The sequence below is a fragment of the Oncorhynchus kisutch genome, unplaced genomic scaffold (genome assembly GCF_002021735.2).
Source record: "Oncorhynchus kisutch isolate 150728-3 unplaced genomic scaffold, Okis_V2 scaffold1687, whole genome shotgun sequence".
Taxonomy (NCBI): domain Eukaryota; kingdom Metazoa; phylum Chordata; class Actinopteri; order Salmoniformes; family Salmonidae; genus Oncorhynchus; species Oncorhynchus kisutch.
In genome coordinates this window covers 16,225-28,762 of record NW_022263632.1, presented here as the reverse complement: position 1 = coordinate 28,762, position 12,538 = coordinate 16,225, and the positions used below count along the sequence as shown (strand labels likewise).

Below are 12,538 nucleotides of genomic sequence, written 5' to 3'. Positions count from 1 at the left end.
ACTAATATTTGTGTAAACTATACATTGTTGTGTTCTGTAGTTGTCACTGAGTTGGCTGATATCCCATTTTATAGGGTCACTCCACAGTTAAGGCTGTACATTGCCTATACAAAGTCTACACTTTGCTCCTTTCATATTTCTTTTGATCCTTATAAACTCCCCAGTCCCTGCCAGTGACAAGCATACCCATAACATGATGCTGCCACCACAATACTTATTGTGTGGTTAATGTGTGGTCTATCTCCAGGTCATCAGACTGTTAAATAGTCACCTCTAGCCGGCCTCCGCCCAGTACCCTGACTAATATTTGTGTAAACTATACATTGTTGTGTTCTGTAGTTGTCACTGAGTTGGCTGATATCCCATTTTATAGGGTCACTCCACAGTTAAGGCTGTACATTGCCTATACAAAGTCTACACTTTGCTCCTTTCATATTTCTTTTGATCCTGATAAACTATGATCTATTACATAATAAAAGTTTTTAAAAAACGTATACAAATATCATGTCATAGTGAATTCATGACATGTGAACGAACAAGCCTTTTCATACTTTATAATATGGCTATACAGTGGGGAGAACAAGTATTTGATACACTGCCGATTTTGCAGGTTTTCCTACTTACAAAGCATGTAGAGGTCTGTAATTTGTATCATAGATACACTTCAACCGTGAGAGACGGAATCTAAAACAAAAATCCAGAAAATCACATTTAATGATTTTTAAGTAATTAATTTGCATTTTATTGAGACCCAGAGTTACTTCTGCTGCAGAGGATAAATTCATTAGAGTTACCAGCCTCAGAAATTGCTGCCCAAATAAATGTTTCACAGAGTTGAACTAACAGACACATCTCAATATCAACTGTTCAGAGGAGACTGTGTGAATCAGGCCTTCATGGTCGAATTGCTGCAAAGAAACCACTACTCAAGGACAGCAAAAAGAAGAAGAGACTTGCTTGGGCCAAGAAACACGAGCAAACCTTCACATTGACTCTGTACTGGTACCTCCTGTATACAGCCTCCACATTGACTCTGTACTGGTACCTCCTGTATATAGCCTCCACTATGACTCTCTGCCGGTACCTCCTGTATATAGCCTCCACATTGACACTCTACTGGTACCCCCTGTATATAGCCTCCACATTGACTCTGTACCGGTACGCCCTGTATATAGCCTCCACATTGACTCTGTACTGGTACCCCCTGTATATAGTCTCCACATTGACTCTGTACTGGTACCCCCTGTATATAGCCTCCACATTGACTCTGTACTGGTACGCCCTGTATATAGCCTCCACATTGACTCTGTACTGGTACCCGCTGTTTACAGCCTCCACATTGACTCTGTACCGGTATGCCCTGTATATAGCCTCCACATTGACTCTGTACTGGTACCCCCTGTACTGGTACCCCCTGTATATAGCCTCCACATTGACTCTGTACTGGTACCCCCTGTTTACAGCCTCCACATCGACTCTGTACCGGTACCCCCTGTATATAACCTCCACATTGACTCTGTACCGGTACGCCCTGTATATAGCCTCCACATTGACTCTGTACTGGTACCTCCTGTATTTTGCCTCGTTATTGTTTTTTATTGTTACTTTTTTAAACGTTTTATTTTGGGAATATTTTCTTGACCCTTATTTTTCTTATCTACGTTGTTGGTTAAGGGCTTGTCAGTAAGCATTTCACGTTAAGATCTACACCTGTTGTATTCAGCACATATGACAAATGATATTTGATTGTAACTAAATATGAAGTATGTCAGTTTCAATGTTACGGTCTTTGATTCAATTATATTTTTGAAACTCAGGCTGTGTGTGTTTATCTGCGTCATTCCTTGATCATTCCTTGTGGTCCTGTAGCTCAGTTGGTGGAGTATAGTGCTTGTTAAACCAGGGTAGTGGGTTTGATTCCTGGGACCACCCATATGTAAAGTGTTTGCACACATGACTGCAAATCCCTTTGGAGAAAGGTGTCTGCTAAATGGCAGATATATCCACTGATTATACCAAACATTTGGAACAACTTCCTAATATGGAGTTGGACCCTCCCCTTTTCCCCTCAGAACAGCCTCAATTCGTCGGGGCATGGACTCTACAAGGTGTCGAAAGAATTCCACAGGGATGCTGGCCCATGTTGACTCCAATGCTTCCCACAATTGTGTCAAGTTGGTTGGGTGTCCTTTGGGTGCAGTGGGGTCTCCTCAGAGGAGGAAGGGGAGAACCATCGTCCTAAGTTATTTTCAGAAAAATTAAAATGTTAAAATATTTAAAAGTGGTCCTTTTAGATAAAACTAGCCTAAATATAATCACTTCACCAAATAATTTTTTTAAACATACTATTTTGCATCCTCTTCTTGGTACATTGACTTCAATACAAAACCTAGGAGGCTCATGGTTCTCAAGCCCTTCCATAGACTTACACAGTAATTATGACAACTTCCGGAGGACGTCCTCCAACCTATCAGAGCTCGTGCAGCATGAACTGACATGATGTCCAACCAATGAAAGGATCAGCGAATGTATCTAGTACTGAAAGCATAAGCTACAGCTAGCTAGCACTGCAGTGCATAACATGTGGTGAGTAGTTGACTAAAAGAGAGAAAAATACAATAGTTGAACAGTTTTGAACAAATTATTTTATTCCAAAATGAAGGAGAAGCGAGAGAGAGATATTTCGTCATTTATTTTCCACTTTCAGTTTCACTTACTTAGCTAGCAAATGCAGCTATCTAGTTTAGTCTACTCAAACACTTGGCTCAAACAGAGGGATGCTATGTTATCTAGCTGGCTATGACTATCCAACACAACACTGGAACTCTTCCAAGTCAAGGCAAGCTTTTGGTTTGACTAATTTATTGCCACTGGGACCCGCCAAGGTAAGTGCTAAACTGCTTACTGACTGTACACTGTAACGTTACTGCATGATTGTAGCAGGTTTACTAACGAGTTAGTTCTATTAGCTGTGTTGACTATGATGTTACTTTAGCTAATATGGTGACAACAATGTAAGCTGTGTGTAGCAGTTATGAAATGGTTTGGCTTGGAAAGGTTTTTTCTCCTGGTCACATACAGCTGATGTGCTGTGCATTGAAGTACAGAAACAAAGGGAGAAGGTGATAAGAGGAGAGCACATAGATGCAAGAGGGAATACAACGTGTCTGTAATGAAAGTGAACTGTGTTTATGCATGATCAGGGGTGTATTCATTCCGCCGATTCTGTTGACAAGCGTTTAAATGGAACAAAACGGGGATAAACATACCTGAATTTGTCCAGTAATATCTCTATTTCAGCTAGATGCAGGCAAGAGTGTGCAAGGCAGTATTGAATGTGTCACTGTCTGTCTATGTGGCACTGTCTGTCATCGCAAAATGTTCTCTCGACCTGTGTGAACCTACATTCTAAACTTTCATTCATAGGCTAGGTTGTTACCTCATGATGGGTATAGGGACAATTAGAGTATCATGTAGTAGCCTAAACCTATTGCTGTTACATTGAACAGGGTGAGTGAAATATGAATGACAGTCGTCCAATATGCTGTAATAGAATTAAGGCCATGCTCATGAAAAAACAAATTGTCCTGCCTCATCTTAAACGGCACAAATCACCACTGTTTGGGTGGTGGACCACTCTTGGTACACATGGGAAACTGTTGAGCTGAAAAACCCAGCAGCGTTGCAGTTCTTGACACAAACCGGTGCGCCTGGCACCTACTACCATACCCCGTGCAAAGTAACTTAAATATTTTGTCTTCCCCATTAACTCTCCAAATGGCACACATGCACAATCCATATCTCATGTCTCAAGGCTTAAAAATCCTTATTTAACCTGTCTCCCCCCTTCATCTACATGGATTGAAGTGGATTTAACTAGTGACATCAGTAAGGGATCATAGCTTTAGCCTGGATTCACCTAGTCTTTCTAAGTCATGGAAGGAGCAGCTGTTCTTAATGTTTTGTCTACCCAGTGTATAGCACTACAGATAACCAAGTGCTATTTGCATGTGATGCATTTGTTCTGTTGTTTACAGGATGATTTGTATCTTATAGAGCGTGGCTTTAAGGGAATAGTGTGGTCACGTGAAGATAAAAACGATTGTGAAAAATGAACAGAGAAAATGTATATCAACACACTACCTATTCATATAAGTATTTATTAATCATCTACATATTCATATTGAGCTTCTACGTCTGTGTACCGGAACGTATTATTTAGAAGAGAAAATGTATCAGCTTATTATTAAATAATTATGACGTTCTTTCCAATACAAAAAGTGTAGTAACTATTGTTTCCAAACTGCGTTACCCACTCCAGTCAGCAGATGGCGATGAGCGTCTTTCAGTTGACTCTTCTTGCGTGACGTATAATGGACTGGACGGACGCTTCTTCAGGAACAACAACGCGGATACTATTTCAACCACCTCGATAGCTTGCTAGCCAACATAAAACTGAAAGATTGACGTTTTAGACCATGTTAATGTACATCAGCTAATCTCAGTGTTTTAAACAAGTTTCGGTTGACGTATCAACTGGTTCAATTTGCAAACGTGTTAAAGATTGATACTGAGCCTAGCACTAGGCTAGACGCTAATGCTAGCTAGCTACATAACATCCCTGACCATGAGGTCACTAAACTACTCCTCCCTTGCTAATGAAGAGGGGGTCTGCTGTTTGGAGAAAGAATCTTTCAGAATGAAAAAGGAGGAAGAGGAGGCTGTTATAGTGAAAGAAGAGAAAGAACCGTTTAGAGAGGAAGAGGATGCTATCTCAATAAAGGTGAAGGAGGAAGACGTTTTGGGAGTGAAAGAGGAGACAGAATATCAGATTAACACCAGTGAGTACTGTCTTAAAAACAGGGGCACAAACTATGCCGTTGTTGAACTAATGTGTGGTTTTGAAGTGGCATTCTACTGAAGTTCTACACTTGAATATGTTGTTCAGTACTGTAGGAATTGTTAAAGGGTCAATCTGCCATTGGTTCATATATTTTAGGGACTTTTCAATTAGATGTATTGAATTCTCCATGTGGTCTACATTAATGTTCCCCTCATCTAATATAACAGGCTTTTAAAATTCTATATTGGTGCATATTTTCTACTTAAAATAACAAAAGCCACCCATTTTGTGGAACGACCCTTTTACATTTGCATCACAAACAATATTTTAGGAAATCATGATAAAAGTGGCCATTTTAGACGTATGCATGCCTCTTGTAAGACTCTATGATTGCAATAGATGGTCATAAGTTTACCATCTGTTTGATGTTCTCATTCACACAGGAGAGACACATGACTATTGTGGATCCTCTGGGAAGCCTCAACAACATCCTGATGCTGACGAGGAAGAGAAGAGTCTCTCCAGATCAGAACACCAGATGGTACAGCTTGGTCTGGTCTAGCATACAGCTTTCTCTATTGGGGTCTGGGCTGGGTTTCTGTAGAGCACTTTATGACAACAGTGACATCAGCATCCATAATGATGTGCGTCTGTGTCCCCTCTTTATGGTTACCAGGACAACGCTAGCCCTTCCACCCTCCCGGAGTCCCTGTGTCATGCCTCTCCTGTTAGCACCTTACTGCTGGGTATGAAGAGGTTGTCTGTGCTGCTGGTGGACTGCAGGAAAACAATGGGGCTGAGTGGAACTGTGGGAGGAGGAGAAGAGCGGAAAGGATCAGATTTGACTCAAAGTAAGTGCTGTAGTTCAGTTTGAACAAATAAATAGATCTATTCATTGGTATCTGTTACCAGGACAACCAGCACTGTTCTGTTCATTGTCAGGAAGATAGACTGGTGGATATGGATGTTATGAATATCATAACACTGAAAAAGGATTCTGCCAATGAAAAGAGATAAAGCAGTAGACCATATAAAACCTTGATTAAAGTTAGCTTTGGAGAGAAAGTTTCAAGATGATCCAATGTAAGGTGCTTGTTTTACAAAAACTTATCCTTAAAACATTATGGATGTTACATTGCCTGTCCCAGTCAACCCCCCTATCTTTACAAGACTGTTGAACAGGCAAACTAAACTCAAGACACTGTTAATTAATTAACTAATACTGGAGGAAAGCTGTGATCAGGCTGCCTACTCAAGAGAAAGCTTCAAACTGTAACCAGTGCTGGCAACCTGGTTCAGGTTATCAATCAACCTACCAGGGTAATTACAAACAGTAGAGGAATTGAATCAACATATTTTGATCATATCTTTACTATTGCTGCAGAAATTTGTTTGAAAGCAGTCTTCAGATACATCGGATGTTGTGATCACAATATAGTAGTCATATCTAGGAAAACCAAAGTTCCAAAAGGCCGGGCCTAATGTTCTATACAAGAGATCATACAATTGTTTGTGGTGATTCCTATGTTGTTGATGTTATTAGGTTCTTTTTTTTCACAGTAAATAACTCAAGAACACTAGATAAGCTTTAACCAGGTTGAATTACTCCCAAATGTTCTGTACATCTGTAATTCAGACAACCCAACATTTGTTCCATCCAGACATATATCCCACTTAAGACACTCCTCCTTCTCTCCAATCCTTACATCTTATGGTTCCACAGGAAGAGAGTAAAGAGGGTAACAGGATACCAGACCTTTATCTCCCTGATGAGAATCTGTCCTGACCTCAACCTCTCCTTCATCTAATCCACAGATATTCATCTGTCTCCCCTGTTTAACACTTTGCTCTCCTCTCGTCCACCCAACACATTCCAAAGCCACCTGTCTTTCTTCAGAGAACCATTAACTTCTGACATAACACCCAGTCTCTTTCACTTCCTATCACTTCTTTAATGTCTCCATGTTCCATGTTTAGCCGATTCCAACAATGGAAACAATATTTGTTGGTCCGTGGTGTGTAATGACGAGCAACCAGACACTGCCCTTGACACGTTTATGAAATTGCTTATCCCAGTTACTAATAAGCAAGCACCCATTAAGAAAATGACTGTAAAAACTGTTAAATCCACGTGGATTGATGAGGAATTTAAAAATGGTATGATGAAGAGGGAGGCAAAAGAGATGGCATATAGGTCTGGCTGAATAACTGATTGGCAAACATATTGCAAATTGAGAAATCATGTGACTAAACTGAATAAAAAGAAGAAACTACACTATTAAACAAAGATAAATGACATGAATAATGATTGTAAAAAGCTTTGGAACACCTTCAATGAAATTGTGGGCAAAAAAATCAACAATGACATGTTACTGGTGTCTGACAACGTGGATGGAAAATGATTGAGGATAATAGCAGCTGATATTGCCAGTTCTATTCGCATTATCTTTAATTTAAGCCTACTAGAAAGTGTGTTCCCTCAGGCTTGGAGGGAAGCTAAAGTCATTCCACTCCCCAAGAATAGTAAAGCTCTCTTTACTGGCTTAAATAGCCGACCAATCAGACTGTTACCAACCCTAATAAATGGTGTTTGGCCAGATACAATGCTATTTTACAGTAAACAAATATAGACTTTCAGCTTATAGGGAAGTTCATTCAACTAGCACAGCACTTACAAATGACTGATTGGCTGAGAGAAATTGATGAGGCTGTTGGGGCTGTTTTGTCTGACTCAGTGCGGCATTTGACATTATCGATCATAGTCTGTTGCTGACAAAAACGTATGGCTTTACACACCTGCTGTATTGTGGATAAAGAGTTTTTCTTTTTAAATGTAACCTTTATTTAACTAGGCAAGTCAGTTAAGAACAAATTCTTTTTTTCAAGGACGGCCTAGGACTGCCTTGTTCAGGGGCAGAACGACAGAGTTTTACCTTTGCAGCTCAGAGATTTGATCCAGCAATCTCTCGGTTACTGGCCTACCGCTCTAACCGCTAGGCTACCTGCCACCCCAGAGCTACCTGTCTAACAGCACAGTGTTCTTTAATGGGAGCCTGTACAACAAAATCATGGTAGAATCAGAAATTCCCCAGGGCAGCTGTTTGGCACCTTCTTTTTTTCAATCTTTACCAACAGCATGCCAACGACATTTGAGTAAAGCCAGTGAGTCTATGTATGCGGATGACAACACTGTACACGTCAGCTACTAAAGCGACTGAAATGACTGCAAATCTTAACATAGAGCTGCAGTTAGTTTCAGAATGGGTGGCAAGGACACCAATAAGAAGAAGAGACTTGCTTGTACATTTATATGACATCAGCGAAGGAAGTGTGTAGGTCACATTCTGTATCATACAGCTATGAAAGTTATAGACAGTATATCACAAAGGTGAGTACACCCCTCACATTTTTTGTAAATTTTTGAGTATATCTTTTAGTGACAACACTGAAGAAATTACACTTTTCTACAATGTAAAGTAGTGAGTGTACAGCTTGTATAACAGTGTACATTTGCTGTCCCTTCAAAATAACTCAACACAGCCATTAATGTCTAAACCGCTGGCAACAAAAGTGAGTACACCCCTAAGTGAAAATGTCCAAATTGGGCCCAATTAAGCCATTTTCCCTCCCCGGTGTCATGTGACTCGTTAGTGTTACAAGGGCTCAGGTGTGAATGGGGAGCAGGTGTGTTAAATTTGGTGTCATCGCTCTCACACTCCCTCATACTGACTGGTCACTGGAAGTTCAACATGGAACCTCATGGCAGAGAACTCTCTGAGGATCTGAGAAAAATAATTGTTGCTCTACATAAAGATGGCCTGGGCTATAAGAAGATTGCCAAGACCATGAAACTGAGCTGCAGCACGGTGGCCAAGACCATACAGTGGTTTAACTGGACAGGTTCCACTCAGAACAGGCCTCGCCATGGTCGACCAAAGAAGTTGAGTGCACGTGCTCAGCGTCATATCCAGAGGTTGTCTTTGGGAAATAGACGTATGAGTGCTGCCAGCATTGCTGCAGAGGTTGAAGGGGTGGTGGGTCAGCCTGTCAGTGCTCCGACCATACGCCGTACACTGCATCAAATTGGTCTGCATGGCTGTCGTCCCAGAAGGAAGCCTCTTCTAAAGATGATGCATAAGAAAGTCCGCAAACAGTTTGCTGAAGACAAGCAGACTAAGGACATGGATTACTGGAACCATGTCCTGTGGTCTGATGCGACCAATAAACTTATTTGGTTCAGATGGTGTCAAGCGTGTGTGGCGGCAACCAGGTGAGGAGTACAAAGACGTGTGTCTTGCCTACAGTCAAGCATGGTGGTGGGAGTGTCATGGTCTGGGGCTGCATGAGTGCTGCCGGCACTGGGGAGCTGCAGTTCATTGAGGGAAGCATGAATGCCAACATGTACTGTGACATACTGAAGCAGAGCATGATCCCCTCCCTTCGGAGGGGCAGAATTCCAACATGATAACGACCCCAAACACACCTCCAAGATGACCACTGCCTTGCTAAAGAAGCTGAGGGTAAAGGTGATGGACTGGCCAAACATGTCTCTAGACCTAAACCCTATTGAGCATCTATGGGGCATCCTCAAACGGAAGGTGGAGGAGTGCAAGGTCTCTAACATCCACCAGCTCCGTGATGTCGTCATGGAGGAGTGGAAGAAGACTCCAGTGGCAACCTGTGAAGCCCTGGTGAACTCCATTGCCAAGAGGGTTAAGGCAGTGCTGTAAAATGATGGTGGCCACACAAAATATTGACACTTTTGGCCCAATTTGGACATTCTCACTTAGGGGTGTACTCACTTTTGTTGCCAGCAGTTTAGACATTAATGGCTGTGTGTTGAGTTATTTTGAGGGGACAGCAAATTTACACTGTTAAACAAGCTGTACACTCACTAATTTACATTGTTGCAAAGTGTCATTTCTTCAGTGTTGTCACATGAAAAGATATACTCAAATATTTACAAAAATGTGAGGGGTGTACTCACTTTTGTGATATACTGTATTTAGAACCACATGCTTGATAGGAATCCAGCAACGATGAATAAAATAAGTAATGTAAACATAGCAGTAATTACCAGGAAGCTCTACATTTGTTTTAAAATCACACTAAGGTTGTTAAAACTGGCCTCAGGTTATTGAGAGATCTGATTAGGAGTTACTCTCGTAGCAAGGTTGTTTTATCATGTGGTTTCATTCGGGTCCCTATTTAATTTTTTTTAAACACTTGTCTTTGGCAGGAGAAAGGCCAGACTCAGAGGAACCAGAGCCAGGGAAGTCCAAACCAGCAAGACGACACCAGTGCTCCCACTGTGGAAAGGGTTGTAACCGGTTATGGGACGTGAAACAACATGAGAAAATACACACAGGGGAGAAGACTTACCACTGCTCCCAGTGTGGAAAGAGTTTTAACCAGAAAGCACACCTGAAAGCTCACGAGAGAATACACACAGGGGAGAAGCCTTACCACTGCTCCCAGTGTGGAAAGTGTTTTAACCAGAAAGCACACCTGAAAGCTCATGAGAGAATACACACAGGGGAGAAGCCTTACCACTGCTCCCAGTGTGGAAAGTGTTTCAACCGGCCTGGGAATCTGAAACTGCACGAGAGAATACACACAGGGGAGAAGCCTTATCACTGCTCCCGGTGTGGAAATAGTTTTAACAATTTAGGGAAACTGAAACGACATGAGAGAATACACACAGGTGAGAAGCCTTACCACTGCTCCCAGTGTGGAAAGTGTTTCAACCGTTCAGGGGGGCTGAAACGACACGAGAGAATACACACAGGGGAGAAGCCTTGAAGCCTTTCCACTCCTCCCAGGGTGCAAAGCTTTTGCCCATTTAGGAAGCCTGAAAGAACACATGAGACTGCACACAGCGGAGAATGCTTACAAAAGGCCAGACTGTGGGAAAACATTTTACTCATAACAGTCACTTAAACGTCTTTAGAGTAACCACACAGGAGAGAGAAATGACTTCTCTTAGCGTGTATATTGATATTTCACATCACATTGACTTCAAATTCATCAGAGAACATACACAGTGCTCCCGTTGTCTTATATTGTTGACTGACAATGTGTTTACCTGTCTTTACCAGATGAAATTAAATGGTACAGGGTATACTCAAACATATATTTGTTTGTTTCTATTAGAAAACATGAATTGAATATGGAGTCTGTCAGTTTGAATATAGAGTAGATCAGGTTCCATGTGTTTAAATGGTCCTTTTTTAAACTCTGTGTGTGTTTATCTGGGTGTGTCATTCCTCCAGCACTACAGATAATCAAGTGATATTTGGATGTGATGCATTTGTTCCATTGTTGACATTTGCATTTTTGGCCCACTGATGATTTAATTAAATGAAAATGTTCAGACTGTGTAATGGAAAATGTTAGTTGTATGTGTGTCCACATAACTGAGTATGTGACTAACCTTGTGAAACTGTCCTATTATAATCTCCTGTTCTTGGGACTATCATTCTGTGTTGCAAACCAATTTACACCTGTGTCCTTGTATGAATAAAGTCCCGCCCAGGAACAGGAAACTATAAAGATATTTTCTCATCACCCAATGCTTCAGGAATTCAGACTGTCTACACTGCACTGTGTAATTGTTATTCTCTCTGAGCTCAGAAATAAAGAGTCTTGGTTTGACTTGGACTCCAGCAGATCCTTATTTTATAATATACACCACAACTCTCCCACGGATTGCTATTATTCATTGTCTCAATGAAGAGTTCTTTGTTTTACTTTCCTGGGGGCATTTACAAAGCTCCCACTGGTTGAATAAACATTGTTACCCGATTGATGAGATTATTATGGATGAGAGCAAATATTTTATTTGTCAAATGGCAACCAAGCATCGGTCATCATGTCACCAGATTAAGACCCTCAAAATGTATTGGAATTGATCATCAAGCTCATCACATGTAGTTTCACCACTCTGTGAAGTTCATAACTTATTTCATCTGCAGCCTAATAAACTACATGGTTTCTCAAGTTTTAGTGGGATATATATATATATATATAAATATTTGTACATAAAGGAGTTTCCATCGGCATTTCTCACTAAAACGTTTTTACTGACACAACCCACCATGTCAAACGAACGAACATATCGTCTGTCGCCATTTATAAAAATGTTCAGGCATAAACTGTTTCCGTCAGCCCAGTCATTACTTTTGAAATGGTTGGATCAATATCCACCTTCATGATATGGATGAAGCCTGATTTGGAATGTCTGAGTAGTTCTATATGATGTCATAATACACCCCTCTGATAATCAGGTGATATTTGGAATGTCTGAGTAGTTCTATCTGATGTCATAATACACCCCTCTGATAATCAAGTGATATTTGGAATGTCTGAGTAGTTCTATCTGATGTCATAATACACCCCTCTGATAATCAAGTGATATTTGGAATGTCTGAGTAGTTCTATCTGATGTCATAATACACCCCTCTGATAGTGATACATTTGTTACTTACAGGGCACCACTGCCCCTGACCAGCTGAATGCAGGTGGGCTCTCCTGTCAACATGGGGCTCCTGCTGCAGGTAGCCTAGCGGTTAACAGTGTTGGGCCAGTAACGGAAAGATCCCTTGTTTGAATCCCAGAGAGGACTAGGTGAAAAATCTGTCAATGTGCCATTGAGGGCTGCAACAGGAGCCTCATGTTGACAGGAGAGCCCACCTG

The 12,538-nt window shown here is 41.1% G+C and overlaps 1 protein-coding gene across 1 annotated transcript; it reads left to right on the top strand.

Moving 5' to 3' along the window:
* The first annotated feature begins 5,292 nt into the window (after positions 1-5,292).
* LOC116367488 (zinc finger protein 239-like) lies at positions 5,293-11,498 on the top strand. Its single transcript, XM_031818890.1, has 3 exons — positions 5,293-5,384; positions 5,520-5,694; positions 10,083-11,498. Exons 1-3 carry the CDS (start codon positions 5,382-5,384, stop codon positions 10,643-10,645), a joined length of 741 nt encoding a protein of 246 aa, XP_031674750.1. The 5' UTR covers positions 5,293-5,381; the 3' UTR covers positions 10,646-11,498.
* The last annotated feature ends 1,040 nt before the right edge of the window (positions 11,499-12,538 follow it).

Excerpts from the sequence above, each read along its gene's own strand:
- LOC116367488 (XM_031818890.1), top strand. Across the intron at positions 5,695-10,082 it reads AGGATCAGATTTGACTCAAA|GAGAAAGGCCAGACTCAGAG; the intron begins GTAAGTGCTGTA and ends TGTCTTTGGCAG.